Raw genomic sequence first — 21013 nt, 5'->3', positions numbered from 1 at the left:
GTTACAATCAGTACGGTGGCCAAACGGCTGACCGCCCACCGGGTGTTTCGCCAACGCGAGTCAGTGCATCAGCACATTTGAGCCAATCGCACCCGACAAAGCAGTGGAGAGAGGATGCGAGTCCATTCTCTGAAAATAGAACCGAAACGCATCAGCGAAGTCATACACACACACACACGCACGCACACACACACACACGCAAACCTACGCACACATATATGCATACACACAAACCAAATATATGGCTTCTAACGTTGAATCAAGGCAGTTAAATAAATGGCATTTTTTCTTTCTTTTTTTTCGTTGATACAGACACAACCAGACTTTGTGTTCGAGCTCAACTTTGGTTTGGGTAGATACAATGAATAGAATATCCCTCCGTACTTTTTTCCTATTTACAAATCGATGTAAGATCGACCAGCGGTCTAAAACACTATTTTCCACTACTATTTGAAACGATGATGAAGAGCAATGTTTTCCTTTGCTACGACAGCTTATACAGTCAAAACACTTGATGAACGCTTAAAATGTCATTGTCGTTTGACCTTAAGTCCCTGATTTTTATTTTTAAGTCCAGCTCCAGCTAGATTGCATTGCATGGATTCTACACAGTATGCAATAGTTACATTAATCGTACTTTTCTTCATATCTTTACAGTCGTTGACAGCAATATACAGTATGTTTGGAAGCAGAGTGTCAGGGGTGATACTAAGACTAAAGGCGCTGGTCCTGCAGACCAGACCGGTTCAACTTAGTTGTACTAGTTCAGTCGTGTCGACACTTCCTAGACGAAGTGCCTCTCGAGACTTTCAGTGTCTCCTGTCTTTCTGCTGATGCCAGCACACGGTGCGTCCACGTCGGATTCCTGTGGCGCTGGCGGTAACTGGTCGTTTAGCAATCTAACGGATCAGCTGGTCTGACCTAAAGCAAACACATTTTCCTACAAAAAAAAGGCCTCTTTCCTGAACTCTACCAGGGTCACAAGTTGGAAGACAGCCGGGATCTGGCAGAGTCTAGCTCTGGAAGGCTGACAATTGAATCTTTCTTGGGAGCTCCAGAGTCTGGAGGTCCTGATCCAGCGGCAGCTGCTGCTGGTGCTGCTGCAGCTGCTGCCCCCGTTCCGGCAGGTCCACCGGGTCCACCGGGAGGAGGTGTAGAGGCAAATGCCACCCTCTGCTGAGCTCCTGCTGATCTCCCCACCCCTGAGGGCCCAGGAAGGTTAGGGTGACAGGGCTGAGGGGGGCCAATGGAGTTGTTGGATGTGCGGGTGGATGTCGGAGGGCTGGGGGCTGCAGAGGCAGCTTGTGTCGTTCCCTCCTGGGGGAGTGAGGGCTGGGAGGCAGACAGGGCCCGGGTATCCTGGCTCAAGCTGCCTGTATGAAGGGAGTGGGTGCTCTTATGTGAGGCAGGCCTCTGCTGGAGGTGCGTGGGACTGGGTGAATGGTGCTGCACTAGAGATAACTGGGAACCAGAAGGCCCCGCGCTCGCCAGATACTGGAAAGTCCGTCCTGATGCTGCAAGTGGACTCTGGACAGGCGGGCTGGAGATTGCAGATCCAAACGCTCCTCCAAATGCTTGAGGGGGCTGAGACTGCAGAGGAGACATGGCGATCGGGCTGGATATATTCTGCATTACTTGGAATCTCCTAACCATACGAGGAGATTGCAGAGTTCCTGGACCCACCAGTGGACTCGCCATTTGGGGACAAAAGCTCATGGCCACGGCCTGCTGGAGGCTAGCGATAGCAGAGCCAGACTGCTGCTGCTGGCCGGGAGGAGCGAAGATGCCGCCTATGGAAGGCGTCATAGACATGGCCCGCGGCCGCTGCAAGTCCACCAGCTTCACCATCTCCCGGTCGTACTTGACAATCTCCTGGATCATTTCATTCTCCTGGTTGTTGAAGACTCCGGAGTTGAGATCATGCTGAACCTTGTGCATCAGGATGGAGTTCTTTTTGCCTGTCGAAATAAACAAATGGATGCATGATTAAATGTCCACAAAAAGGAAAGAAGGACGGGGAACAGAGAGAGCTCCACACAGCATGAATGTATGGAAACACGAGGATTTGGAAAGGGAGAGCAGATTAGATTACGAGTTAGATGCACCATGTGATGTCCTTCACGCCAGTCACGTCCTCTAGTTGAAGAAGTCCCGGGCAAAATGGACGTCGACCTGTACTCATCTACTGTTACCGTGTCCGGTGTCATTCTAAACGGAACGGCACGGATCATCTTTCTGCCCGTTTCAGAATTAACTTTCTGGAAACCTATCGTTAAAAAACGAAACTTTTTTTCTTATCTGATCATGGGTGTGTTTTTTTTTTTTTTTAATGCGCCATGTGTGGAAAAAGACATTTAGAAGATCGATATGTTTTTGCCGTTTACCTATCCGGTCTAGGCGGTCAATGGCGACCGTCTCAAAGGCTCGTCTCATCATGGGGTATTCTTCCAGCACCTCGTTGAAATTGTCAACAGACAGCGAGTACAGCCGGCAGTACGTCTCCGCTCGCACGCTGGCCGTTCGCCGACCCCTCGTCAATAAGCAGATCTCTGAAACAAGGAAGGAGAAAGGCTAACAGCCTCAAAGCAGCTGGAAAGAGAGGCTCACCAGATAAAACCACAAACCGCATATATCCTACCTCCAAAGTAAGAGCCATCAGACAGTTTCATGGCCAGGGTGCCCTTGGTGATGACGCTGCAGACGCCATGCTGAATGAAGTACATTTTCTTTCCAATGGTTCCCTCTCGTATGATGTAATCATGCGGCTGGAATACTTCGAAACGCAGCTTGGTCAACATGGCGGTCACAAAGTTTGGCTCTGCATTGGCAAACAGCGGCATGGACGCCACCAGCTTGCGGCAATTGAAGTTCACAATTTCCTGCAAAAAAAAAAAAAGGTCCTTATGACTAAAAGACTCAAATCAAGGACCGGGTTTAAAGTCCAACAGTGTGACATTATGGAATTTCCCTCTGGGAGCAATAAAGTATTCTGATTCTGACATACTAACGAGTAGAAGTGTCTTACTTCTCTGAGAGGCTCGCTGAGTTCTCCCAAGATGCTCTCCTCGTCAAACATCTTGCCCTGGTACCTGTGCTCGTAATAGTCGTGGATTTTCTGTCTGAAGTCGGCGGGCAGCTTGTGGAAAGACATGTACTGCTCCACTTGTTTGTACTGAGGACAGAAAGCCGTGATGCTCGGTTAACACAGCGTTTTAAGAAAAGCAGCACTGCTCCGGAAAAGAAAAAGTCTGTCCTCAAACAAAGTTTTATTGTGGTACAGAAGTGAATACTCGTGTAAACAGGAAGAAGAATCTCGCAGTACAGGCCAAAGACATCCTCTCATTCCTGGCTCTGTTGTGCGGTGAGGCACATCTGTAAGGCACAGAGCTAAAAAAAAAAGCATCCTAGATACCAGCTGTTTAATTCCAGAGCCGGATTTAACACAACTAGCAGACAACAACAACAACAACAACAACCTTCCATTGCATCATCAGATCTGTGCTTCACCACATTGGATTCATCATGAAATAACCCCTCTGGAGGTAGAGCTGCTAACGCTCGCCTATAATTTGAGCGTGATCACATCCACATCAGTGACAGTGTAAGGACTTACTGCCTTTCTGAACACACAGTACTTCAGTTGAATAAGACAGAATGTCAACTTGAACTCTGACAGTCGTGTTGAGCAGCAACTCGGCATCTGTGGTGCTCTGACCTGAGTGCAAATGAGGCAACAGCTGATGAGGCAGTGCAGATGTAAAGCCTCAAGCTCTTCATTGCCAATTCAATGCACTGTTTTCCGTGTATCGGTTTTAACTCTACCGATCAGGAGATTTAAACTGCAGGCCCACGGCGCGGGACTGAAAAGCACCTTAAATCATGGCCGGTAACACAGAGGAGAGGATCAGGGGTTCGGCTGGTGCATCACAGCACCTACGGGGGGCAAACACCCAGTTGAGGGTGAACATAACGTTCGTGTCCTGAGTCACTTCGATGACTGAAAAATGCTCCACTGATATCTCATTGCCTCACTTTTTTTTTTGCAAGCATGCATTTTGTTGTCTGACTTGGATGTTTGACTACACTGACCTCATCCCCTCCTTTCCTTTCCCCTCCCCCTGCTTCTGTTCCTCTCCTCTTCCTCCTATCCTCCTGCTCATTCATCCACACGACCTCTCTCCATTGGCCATTCTAATTTGGGTTCATCCCAAACGGCTCATGTGGATGCATAATTCATCCACTTAATTCCCGTCAAATTGCCTTATTATATTATGAAGTCAACAGTCAACAGAAGTGAATAAGATCAGATGGCGTTAAGTAAGGCCTTGTCTGGTCTCTCTTTCATTTTGGAGATGTGTTTGGTTGCACACAGTCCAGAGTCTCATTAGATCAAATGGGGGCTTTTAAGGAAACACTAAAAAAATCATATAATTGAGTCAAAGCGAGCGATATCCAAAGGAGCCCGGCTGATAAGGGTTTGCTCATCAGACGTAAAGTACTTTCCACTAGACTGCTGAATATCGTAGGACGGAAGGAACACTTTTTCTTTGTGGGAACTTATCTTTGTAAAAATCGGCGTGGTTGTGGAGAAGTGGAGTGATCAGCGAGAGTCTGGCTGCTCTCTAAAGCATGTGTATAATCCCAATCAGATGATTATTGGTGAAAAAAAGGTCATCTGATTACAGTGCTGTAATCTATTATTTTGTTTTAGAACAATCACAATGTCTGAATATTTGGATGAAAACAAAACAAAGGCAAAATACAAATATCTGCATTAATTGTGATGCAAAACAAAACATTTAAAAATCTTACTCATGTGAGTATGTCTTAGATGCATATTGGTGAAAAGTGCATTCTAATTTTCACATTGGGTTTTTCTGACTTACTACAGTAGGCCAACACATGCCTGCTTTGTAAAGTCTTCATCAACATCTTTTAAAAAAAAACAAAAAACAATTAGTGACACTGAACAAAAAAAGGCTCAAATGATGTCACTACTTACAAAAAAAAGCATACGATTAGCACGTGTGACCAAAAGCAGCTCGTACTGACTTTTATATAAATAAAATTAACACTGATGTGTTGGATGTTGTGACTTTTGTTGTGGCTGCAGTGGGGAAAAGCATGAACGGCCTTTAATGCAGCATTCTCTAGTGATGTCACTCCGTATCACATAAATCTGTGGTAATCGCAAGGTTGACATCACAGACCCCCCACCGATGCATGCCGCAAGAGCAGAATGTTTCTTCAGTCCAACCTGAAAAGGTTTGCAGGTCAGATATTAACAAATGCGACTCTTAAATTGCAGATTTGGAACACATACATTTGCATGGCCTTTAAAGGGCATGCGCTAATGAGATTGTGTCCTGCTGTTTAGGTCTGCCTGTCCCTTTCTTGTTCATCAGTGTGCAAAAATAATAACCCATAGATGTCTGCACTAAAGCTATCAGGTTAAATAAACCCAACCAGGATGGATAGCGACATCCACACAATGCTGGCCTGAGCCTCGTTCAGGTTGTAACAAACCGACAGTAGATGGTTTTTCAAGTGCTAAAAATGTTGCGGGAGTCCTATCTGAAGGCATGGCGACTTCACCCCGCAGCATCAGCATCGGCCTCAGCCTCGGTGACACGGCTGGCATTACTCCGCGCCGCGCTGTTTTTAGGCTAAATAAACACATCTCCAGCTCAAATACTAATCCTCACAGAGCCGCAGCAAAAGAAAAAAAAAGGGTTGCAGCAGAAAACATTGAAATCTGACAACTGGTCAGAAGGTTTCTGGTGAAATGCATTTTCCTGCCCTCAGCAGAAAACACGTATACTGTGGGCGGGGGGATACACGCAGCTCTTCTGTGAGCACATGCATGTTTCTTCTCAATTTATCCACAAACTGATCATACATACCAATAGGAGTGTAAAAATGTGGGTGGATTTTTTTTTCCCAAAATAAGATAAAGATGTTTAACCATCAACAAAGGAGAGAAGAGGTCAGAGTTATGGTGTCATTCCTGGATGGGTTGCTCCTTTTGATGACCCCCCCCATTTTGGAAGAAACCATTCCACACAGATTATTAGATGTAATGGATTTATCCGAGGCCTCTTACATCCTTTATCTGAGACAGATGGAGTACTTTTTTTTTGTCTTTTAAACCTTTTATTTAGCATAATTCATACCTCTACGGAAAGTTCTGCACGTTGCTAGCAGAGACAGAAAGATGACATAAACATTCTAAATGACGTGAAATTGAAATTGTTCAAAAATGTCACAGTGAACCCGGGACTTGTGACGAAAAGAAGGCCATGCTGTCCCCCCCCCCCCCCCCCCCTCTTTGCTCTCTGGAGCAGACACTTTATAGCGGTAGCAGCACACCTCTCAAGGACAGCAGACAGGATAGAGGACGAAAGGGAGAGACATTGGGATGGAGGGCAGAAGATATAGAGAGGGAGGGAAACGGGAGGCAAAGTCGGAAATCAGGCGGAGATTGAGAGAGAGGGGGAGTTGACGAGGAGATGGAAAGAGGGATAGTTGAGGACAGATGATAGATAACGGGTTGAGCAAGAGCCAGTGAGTGAGAGATCAGAGAAAGAGAGAGGCAGCCATGCCTGCTTACGTCACCTTCAGGATGACATTGGCAGGACACACAGATTTGCTGCCTCATCGGTTCTACTGCTGCCCAAAGGGACACCATATCACCCACAGACACTCGATGTCGTCGTCCCCTCCACACCACCACACAGAGAGATGCATGCATACACCCATTCCATGGTGACGTGGCTCTACCTGGCCAAACACACCCGCAGCCTCTGATTGGCTGCTGAAAGCCCCCACCCCTGCTCCCCAGCCAGCAAGACTCTGCTTGGATACAGAGAGGCTGCACCGATACCAGTAACAGTCCACCGCTGTCGAGCTGATCCCAGTCTCTGAGTGTCAACGTGCAGAACCAGTCAAAGGAAACGCAGTCAATGACAATGGCAATAAATGAGTGGTAGAACAGGACCGAGGGGAAACGTTACGGGTGTCTGCACAAGATTTAACTGGTCGCAAAAGGTCCGAAATGTACAACTAACTGCAGACATGCACCAAAAACGTTTTCTCCGCTGACCAACGGTGACACCCAGAATAAAAGACACTAGAACGACATATCGGGATAACAATCGTCACTTGCAGGAGATAATCGCTCACATTTGATCGTCACATTCTGTATATACAGTATATATATTTTAAAACATCTAATCATGCATCAAACTGCCAACATCTACAGTTTCACAAGTGAACACAGACCAGCCATAATCTCTGACACAGAAATTAAAAACTGCATTCATTAAGCCAATGGCGATACTGGATTTATTTTAGCCTCTATTAAAGATCTGGGTGTTTCCAGCAGCACCGAGATTTTCACAGAGATGCAGCAAAGTTCATAAAATGTTATTAAAATGTTAACAAATGAAATAAGATATTTTGTGTTAATGGAAGAGTTGCAGAAGTGTAGCCTTTATGCTAAGCTAACTGGATACTTGTGGCTTCATATATGCTGTGCAGACACGAGAGTACAGATTATTTCATCAAAGTATCTGCAAGAGATCAAATGACACAATTTTCCTAAAATCCGTGCCTTATCTTCTAAAGGGGAATAAAATAAAACTGGATGTTGAGCAGTTAGTGGGAAGCAGCCGATTTAATGGAACTCCTCACCTTTTCCTGATACTGCCGTCTGGAGGAATCCAGGGACTGGATGAGAGCTGTCGCGTGGCCAATAAAAACAGCATAGCATGTCGCTCCTACAATCATACTCAGCATGGTCAGCCAGATATCCGAGAGGCTCTCCGGTGCCTGGCGGCCGTAACCGATGCACAGCATGTGGCTCATTGCCTTGAACACGGCGAAGGAGTACAGCTCTGACCAGGTATCGTTCTGTCAAGAGAGAAAAGATGGAAGTGGACATACAAATAAGTGTCGATGACAACAAGTCCTGATTAAAAGTCGCATTTTAAGAGCGAGGGATGGGGAAAGAGAGGGGAAACTGGAGGAAAAGCTTTTGGGAGGGGCAGGGTCATGGAAAAGCACTGCAACAAATGAGAACTCTGGGGACAGGGTTGCATCCGAGGGAAAGATGGAGGAAGAGGAAACGACGTCTGGGGATTCCTTCGAGGCCTAATCAGTTTGGAAATTATTTCCTCTGAGAGGAATGATGGGAGGTCATTAAACAAGCCCTTTCCGAGCTTTGTAAATACTGCAGGCAAGCGACAGCTAGGCGGGCAGCGACAGCTAGGCGGCGCCCGCCAGGTTGCAAGCTTAGATATTTACTCAAACCTCAAGGTGGTACGTACAAAATAATACCATGTATTAGAGATGTTCTTGGTAATTTGCTTGGAGAACTTCTAAATGCGTGCTATTGTTTAAAAGCTTTATACCGAAATTAGTTTAATCACAAAACAGTAATTCAAACAAGCTCAGTGACTCTGACACTTTCAGCTTCCTTTGTTTCCCCGTTTCTTTCATTCGCCCCGTCTGCGTTTGGCCGTGGTCGCCCAGACCGGAGCCGACTGCTGACGCCAATTAATCAAAGACTAATTAACATGCAGGGTTTTTTGTGGGATATAAATTATTTTACCAGGGAAACTAGTGTCCTGTGTAATGAAACTGTATTATTAAAGCGTCTGTCCATCGAAAATTAAAAAACAGCTTTCCAAAAAGCTCTTAGAGCCTGGCTTTAAAAGCTACTGACACGCACACCTCTAAATTTGGTCGGTCACAGTCTGCACAGGCAATCAACTATATCTTCTCTTCTAACTTCCAGTAGCGCATTTGCAGTATATTAGAGCATTTGTCACGACATAATGAAATTGCCTTTCCATTCTCAGGCTTATTTTCAGAATCTAGAATAGTCCTGCTTGCCATCCCATCATATCTCCATAAGGTCATCTTTTCACAGGCCAAAAGAAATAATGGTTTCTGGACACTTCAGTTGGTTTTTGATATTTTCCAAGCTGAAGAAATAAGTGAATTTTGTCAACCCATATCAGAAAACTTCAGTTTGTCACAAAAATTATAATAATCTGTCACAAAATTCAGATTGATACATTGATAGCAGGAGACTGATGATGAACTGACCATTATATATTGCTCTTTTTTGCATGTCTGCCAATTCTGAGTAAAATAGCTAAAAAAAAAAATACAAGTGATTGCTCAATCAGTCGATTACTGGTAATTGGCCACTTGTTGCAAATCAAATCATGTGTCTCCAGGTAGATTTTCTACCTTATAAGTAGCAGAAAATAGCATTTATTTTTTTATGGTTATGTGGCACCAAAACCAGGAATATCTGGGTTCGCTCATAGAAGTTCTTCTCTGCCATGAAAAGAGGGAAACGAAGACTCCAAAAATAAATACAGCTCCACCAGGTGGAAAGAGGCTAAATGGCGTATGTGGAAACAGAAAGAGAAACAGTGGAGTGAAACAGATTGAATAATAGATGAATGATGAGCACTTTGATTCTGAAATAGCACAGGGAAGAGAGAGGGGGAGAGAGAGACTCAATATCGTCATAAGTCTCAACAGAGCTCCCCAGAGAGCTCAGTTTGGGAACGATCCAGTGCTTTGTTGATAATCGCCATCTCCATTAGCTGCAGATAGTCTTTTCCAAGTTGCCCGATGATGCAATGGGGCTTTAGATTTATCCTCCAGTGCACTGAAATGCATCTCTGCGTAAGCAGCTGTGACCTTGCCACGAAGCCAGCCTCCTAGATCTCACATGGACTAGAACGTAAGCGTCACGAGCCGAAGAGAAAGGTCACACATATTAGTTCATGCAAAGTGTCCCAACATTTGGCTCAGTAGCTGCACTCATTTGAAAAGATGATTATTCATCAGACACACTGGCAGTAACAGTGGGGGGGGGGGGGGTCCCAAAATAGTTTTTAATATCTGCCAGAAAAATAGTTTCACCAAAGATTTGAGTATTAAAGTATTATTACAAGTTAATGACAGTATTACAAAGATTACTTGTGCAAGGATGGTGTAACCATCTTCATATTGCATGCTAACATTTGCTAAGAGGCTTAAAGTGCAGCCTAGGCTAATAAGAATTACACTTTAAAGGAAAACATTCACTCCAAATTATAAGATAATTCCTCAATGTCCTGCGCTACTTATCCTTTGTAGGGTTACAGGAGACGTAGACAAACCCAGCAGACATTGGGGTAAAAAAGGTTCTGAAAAGTCAAGTCAGTTTTATTTATATCCCCCCAAGTCATAGCATAATTTATATCAAGCTACTTTCAGGGGAAAAGAAAGTCTTGACAGTGCTCTTTATTCTACAGAGAACCAACAGTCTCCCATGGGGAATAAAACCTGACAACAGTAGCGAGAAGAGCTTTCCTTTTAACCGATAGAAACCCTGAACAGGCCAAAGACCCAATGTGGGCAGCCCTCTGTTTTGATTGGTTCGGGTGAGAGAGACAGAAGATAAAAAAGACTGGGCGATAGATGAGGAGAGACAAACAATTTATACTCATGTTTACACCTACATGCAATTTATCGTCATTAGTTGACATATACTGCCTGTGTGCGTCTTAGGCTGTGGGAGGAAGTCAGAACGCCTGGTGCAAAAAAGGTTTCAGGTTGGAGTCTATCCCAAATGAGACAAACCCAATGGCACCGCCGGGATTTATCTTTTAGGAGCAACATCACTGAACGCTGGCGAGCATAAACCACCATTATGTGTTCGACTTCATGATGTTTTAAATAATGTGTTAATGAATAAAGTCGCTGAAGATGGCTCCCGCTGCATTTACAATAAGTCTCCAGCTGAGCTGTGAAAGTGCTGTGAAGGTTTGTATCAACACCTTTTGATTGGTGACTGATTTAGGCCAGGGTTCCATATTGTCTCTTTCACCGCGGCATGACATGACAGTGAGACAGTAAGCAACGTTTTCACTTTCTGCTTGAGTCGTTTTTTGGCACATACTTCAGGGGTGTGTCGGGGCTCGTTTGAGGAGGATGTGGCAGAACCGCTGGTCCTCGGCGCAATGAGCTCCTTCGTTACGAGAAACGCCTGAGTCACGCAGAATTTAACCTCGTCGTTTTCGCTCTTCGCCCAGGAGGCAAACGCCAACTGCAGAAGTCAGACAGCTGCTCTCATGGCCCAGGTTTATTTAGCAGTTCACATGAAACCTGCAAAGTCAGCAGCGCTGTCAAGGTGTTTGGTTGGTCAAACGAAAAAAATGTATACCAGAGTGTCTTTTCTAGGAGAATAAACTTCTGCGCTGCTGATGATAGAGGGGGACGGATACACATAGTGGATCTCTATACACCTCTGAAACCTGGCTGGGCTCGATCATGGAAATGAACCAGGTGCCTGAAAAGGCTGCATAATGATGCTAAATATAAACTAAATATAATTTAAGGATTAGCACAGCAGTACTTAAAACTGTGTCCTCACAAGGAAGATGGTTCTGGGTTAAAACCGGACCCAAAACAAATTACCGTCTCCGTGATTTGTTCATATTGGACAAAACCGAAGCTTATTAGCATGCACAAAGCGGCGCTGTCTGTTCAAAGAAAATGCCGTTTGCCACCTAAACCCCAAAACGACATTGCCATGTGGACAAAAGAAGGTTACTGTTTGTCCAAAAAACATCTCTTTCGCGATGGAAGATGAAGTGTCGAGCCAACAGTGTGTCCCCAAAGCATTACGTGTTGGACTGAGACCAGTTGCTGATTGTTGTTTGTCTTCCAGAGTTACACAGTTCTCTTGACACCCGCCATGACTCCACCCTCTTAGCCCCACACCACCAGAGGCACAAGGCTGTGAAGCTTGATGGATGGCTTTACTGAAACACAATGGCTAATGTTAGAAGATGTCAACCTCACAATAGGGGGGGGGGGGGGGGGGGGCGTCTCAGGTGGCTGTAGGCAGCCTGTGGCTGTAGGCATCTCTGCAGGCTCATTGTGTTTCATTATGTCTTTGGGAGCAATGGAAGAGTCCTTGGCCTGTCAGCCCCAAACTTTATCACCCTGGACTCCAAGCTCAGCTCTACAGTCAGGGCGAGGTTGTCCTCCTGAGAGTCGCCTCAGTTTATAAGAGCAGAAACAGTCACAGCCTCTTAAAGTTCATGCGGTATTAAGTTTGTGCTGCACAGGGATGGTCAACACAATCACTCATTTTTACATTATACAGAAATATGCACAGTTTGCAATTGACCATTGACAATTGATCTGGCAGGAGACCGGTGCTACCTGGACAGGGCCCCAGTTCATCACAAGCCACGAGGCAAACAATAGTTCATACACACCTACGGGGAAATTTAGCGTCATCAATTCACCTCCACTGAATGTTTTTAGACTGTGAGAGGAAGCCAGCGAACCCACACTGAAACAGGGAGAGCACTCAGACCCAGAACATTCGGACTGTGCGTCCCATAACTGTTTGAAAAAAGGAAATTCCACACAATCCAATTTTACAGAGCGGTGCCAAATTCAAAATTCTGTTTAAAATTATTCACAAACAAATGATTAGACCACATCAGAGATAAAAATATATAGATGGGTTTTTTTTTCTTAAAAAAAAATTACATGTCATAGTAGTCACTGATTGATGTTCTGTTAATCAACTGATTGATTGCTGCAGCTCTGATTACAGCTGCAATGCTCGCAGTCACACCGTTTTGCTTCTGCTTTGCCTGTAGTTTTCATCATACGGAATTTATTTTCTGTTTTGTGGTTTTGGATCGGAGCGGGATCGAGACAGAGGTCAGGGCTACTCTTTTATTCTCCGAGTTCTGCTTATTAAAACAGTGATTTATAATAACCTCAGAGGTTTGATTTTTACAACTCGAGAGGTCACACCTTGGATAATGTGACTCTACTCTCTGACCATAAATGGCTTCTTTTGCCGGGTGATTTATAGTCCCTCTAAATGCCCCTACTTTTTTGCCACCACATCGTAAATGTGAGAGAAAAGTCAATTCCGACTTCATATTCAGCAGAAATAAACGTTACAGTCTTGCTGAGCATCTGAGCCACATTTGTAATGTGCAAAATATTATGAAGTGATTGTCAGAGTGCTGTATGCCGCTGCTTGATGCATTAAAGAAGGATTCCTTCCCTTTCACCAACATGATCGACATTTATTTTTATCACCACATTAGCTTGTTTTAGCTGGAATTACTTTTGCACTTCAGTAAAAGCACATGTTAGCATGGTCAACTGGGAAATAATTCAAATCTGAAGTTTACAAGTGCTCATGGCAGGTGGTGATGTGGGGATGCGGGGATGCGGGGATGCGGGGATGCGGGGATGCGGGGATGCGGGGACCCAATCTGTTTAAAGCCCTGTTTGGACCAGTGCCGCTGGCCTCCCCTCACTCGGTAAAAGGCTGGGCTGACAGACAGACCCATAAACAAACAAGCTTTTATCTCTCTGGGCGAGACGCGGGAACAAAGGGCCCAGCTGCCTGGCCATGCCTCCGCCTCTCTCCCTGCGTTTTCCCCTTTTATCTTCCCTGTCCCCCCCCCCCCCCATCCGTGCTGATGAGAACCCACGGAGGGATCTAGAGGTGCCCTCAGTCGTTTCTTCTCCCGCTGGCGCCCTGCGTTTGTTTCCCGCGTCAGACCGGCTGGCTGAACGCTGCTGCAGAGGCCAGTAATACGGGAAACTTCCTCCATTTGCTGCAGGGAAATACTGACTGTTCCTTCTGAATCAGTAATGCCATAATTGCAACAGACATCACTTATAATAATGGTTCCCTGAGTAGTGCAGTGTACTGTTTTCAAAGAAGACCATATTGATCCAAATTGCACTAAATATAGAATTATCACCACTGACTAGGCGCACCGTTTGTTTTTAGCCCGGATAGCGTCACAGTTCTTGGTTCGGAAATGTCGGTCGGAACTGAAATATTCTAAAATCTTAGGAATTGATTTGTACAAATATACACTTTGCTGTTCCTCTGACTTTAATGTAATTTAACCGGAATTCATTGCCTCCATGTTTTAGATTTTTATCCAATGATAAAAGTAGCACGATGGCTTCACAGCACGAAGGTCCAGGGTTCCAATCTACCTGAGGATACTGGGTTTGCATGTTCTCCTCGTGTTGGCGTGAGTTTTCTCCAGGTTCTCCGGTTCCCTCCCACAATCAAAAGACATGCTATTTAGGTGAATTGATTGCCCTAAGATGTCCGTAGTGTGTGAGTGTTTGTCCGTCTCTGCGCGGCCCTGCGATGCACTGGTGACACATTCGGCTTTGGCTACCATGGTGTCGTTGGCATTTAGCTGAGCACCCGGAGCTGCCGCTGTGCAGCCTTACATATCTGTTGGAGAGGCTAAAGGCTGTTAGCTATGAATTCAGGACCATGACTGATTGTAAAGGAAGAATCAATATTGTACTAATTGTCATCTCTGCACAATGACCTCGGTTCTTCCAACCCTGCAGAACACTAAACCAGCATTTAATTTTGTGGCAGTAAAATGAGTTGCTGGTAAATTAACCCCATTTTTGGGGGGGTCTTTAAATTGCTTAAAGTTCACAGTCAGATTTAGTAGCGTGCTTGGAAGGCCACTTGGCTAGGATTTGCTCCTTCTTTAGTTAATCCTGGTCTTTTAATATTTTTTTGGCATTCAACTCTTTGACATGCATAGCTCGGCGTGCACAGAAAGATTCACAGACACTTACTTCCATCTTGTTGAGGGACACCCAGCAGTCTGAGGGGAAATCCTGCAGCATTGGAACCAAGAACTGGAGGCAGCCATCCCAGTGGCACAACAGCAGCATCATACCAATCAGGTTAAAGATCCGCATTACTGCACTGGCAAGGTCATACGTCATATGGAAGATCTGTAGGAGGCATAAAAGCAGAGACAGGAGTGGGAAGTGGGAAGAAGAACAAATATGAGCTCAGAGGAAGAAACAGATATTTTTGAGTGACTTCCCGCTCGGCTCCACGGTCTCCTTCGGATTAAACCATGTTTGATTAATGAGCAGGGGAGACGTGTTCCCATCAGCCCCAAAACAAACACAGCAGGAACAGGCGAGACAGTTGTTACACAGAGATAACATGAAATCAATCAGAGGCTCCAACAAAACACAAAACATGCGTGAGACATGCCTGCAGGAAGGCTGACACGCAAAACACACACACAGACATGCCAACACACACGTACTGAGTGACGGACAGAAACCATCACCGCCCATGTTGTCCCACTCATCAATCATCCTGCGTCACTCAGGTCAATCAGCGATCGCCTGCCGCTCCTTTCTGGAAACCTTTGTTGCTCTAATGAACTTGATCGGGTTTAAATCTGCAATGATCAGCAATGCTTTTCATAGCTTTCCATTTAGGAAGGCCTGATGAAGTCTCCCATATGGAGGCATTTGGTGTAGCTGAGCGTGGGAGGTGGGAGTGATGAGAAACAGGACTGGACGTGAATCACATGTGCTGATCTTTCTAAATGCCGCTTTAACCTTTCTGGGGTTTCCACTGTCAGTTTTTCTCAATCAGCAGCAGACAGTCAGTCGTCATGTTCTCATCTCTGAGAATACATGAGAGAGAATCTGTTCTCGGACAGCCGCGTCAGCTAATGGAGACGTCCGGCACCGCCGACGGCTCCGAGGAGGAAGTTACAGGAACCAAAAGCAGCTTCGGTTTGGATTTTCAAAATAAAATCAGACAGTTAGTTTGAAACCGGGTGATTCTTGAGTCAGTCTCTCACTCTCTCTCTCTCTTTCTCCTTCACATCTCAACTTAAATTCCCCGTGCATGCTCAGTATCACTTCCCATCACACGTGCGATGTGTATATGCGTGCGCATCGCATCATATCATCAGAGATCCAATTACCCAAAGGTCGCAACCGAGCCCCGCTACGCCGCTCAACAGTGCAAAATGCCAACACCAGGCTGCCAATACTGGCGTAAACCAAAAGCCAAGCGACCTGGTGACCCCACTAGGGCCTACTTCCTGTCTACTAGGCTATACTCTCCTTCATTTTCGAGAAGGAGTTGGAGGAGAGGCTGGAATGGGGCCCTCCTGACAAAGTGCATCCCTGACTGAGCAGGCAAAATGCTGAGTGGCCGGGAAGGGTAAGACTGGGTCATTGAGTTCGATCCACCTAGCAACAGCGCCCATCTGCATATCCAAACCTCAACAAACCTTTTAAATGAGCTATTGGTGACCTATAAAGCCACAATCAACAGTCCCATAGTTGTGCATATTACTGTCGACCCTCTTCCCCGTCTGCTCCTCCTCCGGTGTCTTAATTGATTCGTTCTGTTCGCCCTGTTAATGGGCTGCTTATTAGACTTCCTGATGCCACCTGTGGAACTGCCAGGTCAGACAACAGGCAGACAGAAGGATGGGGGGGGGGGGGGTGAAAATAGCAGTAATTGGAATGCAAAGGTTGTCAGAGCTCAAACATCCTGCCGACATTTCTCACCAGGTGGAAGGTGAGAGCGCGAACATGGACCCTCCATGCGGCGGCTCGGTCGTTTGGTTTGGTCACGAGCCAACAGAATATCGGAGGCCAATCAGTGGCCCGTAATGAGAAAGGGTGTTCCTTCCTGCATGATTAACGCTAATAGGATATTCACAGAGGTGCAGTCATGGCTCGCCGGCTCTTACCTCTTCCCACTGGTGAATGTAGCGTATTAACCTGGAGAGCCGCAACAGCCTCAGCAGACTTAGGATCTTGGTAAAGCGGACGATCCTCAGGGCCCGAGCAGTCTTGTACACCTCCGAGTCGATCCCTTTCTCCACTATAAGGAATATGTAATCCACCGGGATAGAGGAGACAAAGTCCACAATGAACCACGTCTTCAGGTACTTCTTCTTAATGGTTTTAGGGTCCAAAATGATGTCTGTGTTGTCCTCGATGATGATTCCAGTGCGAAAGTTGAGCAACAGATCCATGAGGAAGAAGGTGTCGGAGATCACGTTGAAGATGATCCAGGGTGTGGTGGTCTCATCCTTGAAGAAGGTGATGCCCACGGGGATGATGATCAAGTTGCCCACCATAAACAGCAGCATTGTGAAATCCCAGTAGAACCTAGCGGGCGTGTGTGTGTGTGTGTGTGTGTGTGTGTAGTTGTAGTGTGTTGTGGGACAGTGTGTTAACATGGGCATAGGAGGGGAATAAAAAGGGAGAGGGGACAGAAATAGAGTCAGATAAGAAACGTGAGTTGTCGCAGAAAGCCAATAGGCACAAGAGAGTTTCTAATTCAGGGATGGAGACGTGGAAACAAAAAGCAGGCGATACACTTAGCCCGCCTGCACGGGGAGAACAATGAGGAGGATCCAGTTAAGGATTAATGGACCATGACAATTAAACAGAAGCCCTTTCTCCATTTATTCATAAGACATTAAATTTGGATTTTATGCTTTATTACATTTTAGTGTAGTTTAATAAATAAGAGCTATAAGAGCGAAGCAAGCTCTGTTTCAACACTCTGTGCATAATATTACCTCTGCATGCCGGTGAGGTTTGGTTTTCATCTGTGTCTGTCTGTCTGTTTGTTTGTTTGTTTGGGTTTCAGGATTTTACAGGAGGCCTTTGGCTAGAAAAGAGACCTTGTTAGATTTTAGGAGATAATTCATCTTCGCTTTGTTTTTAAACCTCCGTAATAATAATGCATGGATCTTAATTCATCAAATCAGGACATTTAGCGTCGGATCTGTCAGCGTTGGCCCAATTTGGATACAGATGCAAATTGCAATCTGGATCCAGCAGATTTGAATTGTTCACCGTCACAAATCCTTAAACTGCGGTTACAGAGTGATGTGGGTGATTTTATACAAAAGCTGAGTGGGCGATGGCTTAACACCCTTCAACTAGTTGTGTTAGAATAAGTGCAGCACGTGCTGGCATCCTTTATGGACAGTCCTGACCACCCTGTTTACCACCTGCTGAACAGGCAGCGAAGCTATTTCTCTTACAGACTGATGCTGCTCTGCCGTCTCCAGGGCAGGAAGAGGAACTCTATCCATTTTCTTTCATTTAGTTTATTGTTTATTTTGAGCTACTTTCTTTGCAAACTGTTTTATGCTTATATCCATCTATCTATCTATCTATCTATCTATCTATCTATTTATCTATCTATCTCACAAACTGAGCTTTATTTGAAGGTGACAAATGTAGTAACTTGTGAGCTACAGACTAACCTGAAATATCATAGTCTTCCTCTATTTAAAGCAGCGCCCGTCTCGTCAGCCTTCCAGATGTGAAGCTGTCTTATCAGAGAAGGCTCTGCAGGACAGGTGCAGCGCTGAGTCATTGCCCTGCGACTTATGCAACAAGCCCTGATCCTACAGTTTACGGCATCAGCCCCGATTATTATTATTATTATTGGCCCAACTTTACTGCTTTAACGCGCTATGGCAGCCTGATTAAGAACGTTGTTGGGTCAGCTCCCTGTGGGAGTTCGGTTAAGAAAAGTCTCCAACTGGTCAAAAAAAAAAAAAAAAAAAAATCTAATCAAATCAGGTTGAGCATTTAGTTGTCTCGGATGCGGGGCCAGAACGTGAACGGCGCAGCGGGAGCGCGCGGGTGTCCGGAGCGAGAGCGCACCCGCGCTTGAGACATGGAGCTGTCCGCTCGTCGCAGGTGCTGAAAACACGAGACCGTGCAGGAGGGGGATTTTTCTCTCTCAAATTCAACCCCCCCCCCCCCCATTAGCTGCCGCGCTGATCATCCAGCTGAGCTGCGGGTGCAGGTCGGTGATAAACAGGGCGCATCCGTCATTAAAATGCGGGATCTGTGGGAGCGAGCAGGCGGACACGTCTCCAGCGAGCATGCTTGAGGTTTCCCGCACACACATTGGCTCAAGGTGACATTCCATTACTGAGTCCGTCGCGCGCACATAAGCCGCCATCCTGTCCGCGCAGGCTAAGCCCATATATGCCCTTTCCTATATTAAACCAGCTCGCTGGAAGACAATGCCTTTTTTTTTTTTTAAAGGAGCGCGGCTTAGCTTCGGAGCGATGTTCTCTTTGCTATAAACGTGCGCGCCCCGCAAACGGAAAGTCGAAATGTGTTAGCAGGCCGGGCTCGTTGAGCATCCCGCATGACACGCACAAAGACCGGCATATATATAAGGATTTGTTTATAGCCTTGAAGGGACGCTTTTAGACCGACAACAGGTTGTTTGTGTGGGGAATTGGGCGGCACGTAAAGTGTTAATATCTCTGCAGGTTGAATCATAAAGGTTTAGCAGCAGCCGTGCTTGCGTTAATTCCCATGGAGTACTCACGAAGCGAGTTGTAGATGCCAATGAGAATCTATCTATAAACGGGGGGGGGGGCTCGTGACTTTCAACGTGCGCCCCTGCTCTTACCTGAAATCACTGTAAGGGTGGATAATCCAATTCCCAGCCGATTTGACCCTCTCCTGTTCTCTTTCCACTGCCTTTTGACTCCCGTACATGCGTAAAGAGAATTTGTTAACTCCAGGCTGCAGCATACTACTAAACTGCCGCTGCATGAAGCTGGCTTGGCTTCCCGGGGGCTCCGCGTCCTCGGCGGGCACGATTTGCGCTCCATCCTCCGTCTTCTGGAAAGTGACAGAGTTCCTGGGCTGCTGCTGCTGGCTTTGGGTTTGACTCGGGCCGAGCAGCGAGGACGAGGCTTTCCTGCTCGGTGCGTTGGAGAAGGACACCTTGGAGTCCTTCTTCTCGGAGACGCCGCCGGACACCGGGGTCGCGCCGCTCTCTCCTCCGTACCCCCCGGTCAGGGAACCACCTGGCGTGATGGAGCCGTCCATGCTGGCGCTGGTCGAGTTACAGGCGCCTCGTTTGGCGTGTCCACCGTCCTCGGCCCTGCCCGACCCTCCCGTCTGCTTCTCCTGCTTGGAGATGATTGAGCGCAGGCTCCCGGTACCGGAGTCCCTCCTGCATTCTCCGTTTTTGTTGCATTTCATGCTGGAAATCGAAGCGACGCTGTTGCAACCATCACCTGCGGCCGCGTTTAAAGCCTCCGAGTCCGACGCCTCCGCCCCAGATGCTCTGCTGGGCTCGCAGCGCGGGGCAGCATCGTCGGGACACCGTGCGCTCTGGGTCTCGTTGGCTTTGGGGGCAGCAGAGGGCCGTGCGGCGGCGGACGCGTCCTCCGTGCGAGTGTGGCAGGGCTCCTTGTTGGAGTTTCTCCCGGAACCAGAGGACGCGGCTCCCCCTCCTGGCGTAAAGTTCTTCATCCTGATACTGCCGCCTCCTCCTCCTCCTCCTCCTCCTCCTCCTCCGCTGCCGCTCCCCCCGGCTCGGCGCAATCGCGGATGCTGAAACTTGGACTCCTCTTCTCCGTCCTCCGCTTCATCCATCACGACGTCGCCCCGCGCGTCGGGAGAACCGGGGTCCAGACAGTTCTGGCCGCTGTTGCGTCTCGTGCATCTGGTGGCGTCAGCCTTGTGCGCGCTGCCGCCGCCGCCCGCCGCCTTGCTTTCCACGGTGGAAGTAGACGCCGGTGAACCTTCATTTCTGTCCATGACATTGAGCATACACCAAAAAATGTTTGCCTCCAATTATCTTTGGAGGAGAAAATCCCAATCAGAGATGGAGGGAGACGCGGAGAGGAGGAGAAGACGCGTGATGGGGGGAGGGGGGGGCAGAGGGAGGGGTGGACGTGACTTCTTTGCAAACTACCGCGCCTTTACTTTCACCAGTCATCGTCAGCGAAGCCCGAACGTCAGACTAATGGAGACCTTTGACTGCGTCGGACGTCATGGAACCATTAGTTCAAGCTGCTCCTGCATGATGAGGCCTGGGATCCGGATCCGATGCTTAAAATTGCGGGAACTCCGTCCAGATAATCCCACGGGAATAAATTATGTCGACGAAGATTAGGGTGACGTCAAACGGTTGATTGTAATATGTTAATATAGGATCAGATGAATGATGTCATGTGTTTCAGAAGGTGTTTTCAATGACAACCCCCTCCCCTGTACGTCATGCATAGTCGGTGCTTAGCGCGACCTAGCGGGCATTCAGGGGAAGTGCAGCAGGTGTGGAAGAGAAAGTCACTATCTGGCGTCG

The 21013-nt window shown here is 46.8% G+C and overlaps 1 protein-coding gene across 1 annotated transcript; it reads right to left on the bottom strand.

The window, feature by feature from the left end:
• Positions 1–978: 978 nt before the first annotated feature.
• On the bottom strand, positions 979–20478 carry LOC137904938 (potassium/sodium hyperpolarization-activated cyclic nucleotide-gated channel 2-like). The gene is made up of 8 exons (XM_068749156.1): positions 19325–20478; positions 16617–17040; positions 14674–14835; positions 7693–7911; positions 3026–3172; positions 2639–2879; positions 2385–2549; positions 979–1958 (listed from the first exon to the last, which is right to left on the bottom strand). Exons 1-8 carry the CDS (start codon positions 20476–20478, stop codon positions 979–981), a joined length of 3492 nt encoding a protein of 1163 aa, XP_068605257.1.
• Positions 20479–21013: the final 535 nt, after the last annotated feature.

Source organism: Brachionichthys hirsutus, chromosome 15, assembly GCF_040956055.1.
Source record: "Brachionichthys hirsutus isolate HB-005 chromosome 15, CSIRO-AGI_Bhir_v1, whole genome shotgun sequence".
In the NCBI taxonomy this organism is placed as follows: Eukaryota; Metazoa; Chordata; class Actinopteri; order Lophiiformes; family Brachionichthyidae; genus Brachionichthys; species Brachionichthys hirsutus.
Note: the sequence above shows the minus strand (reverse complement) of the source record. Positions and strands in the feature narration are given on the sequence as shown.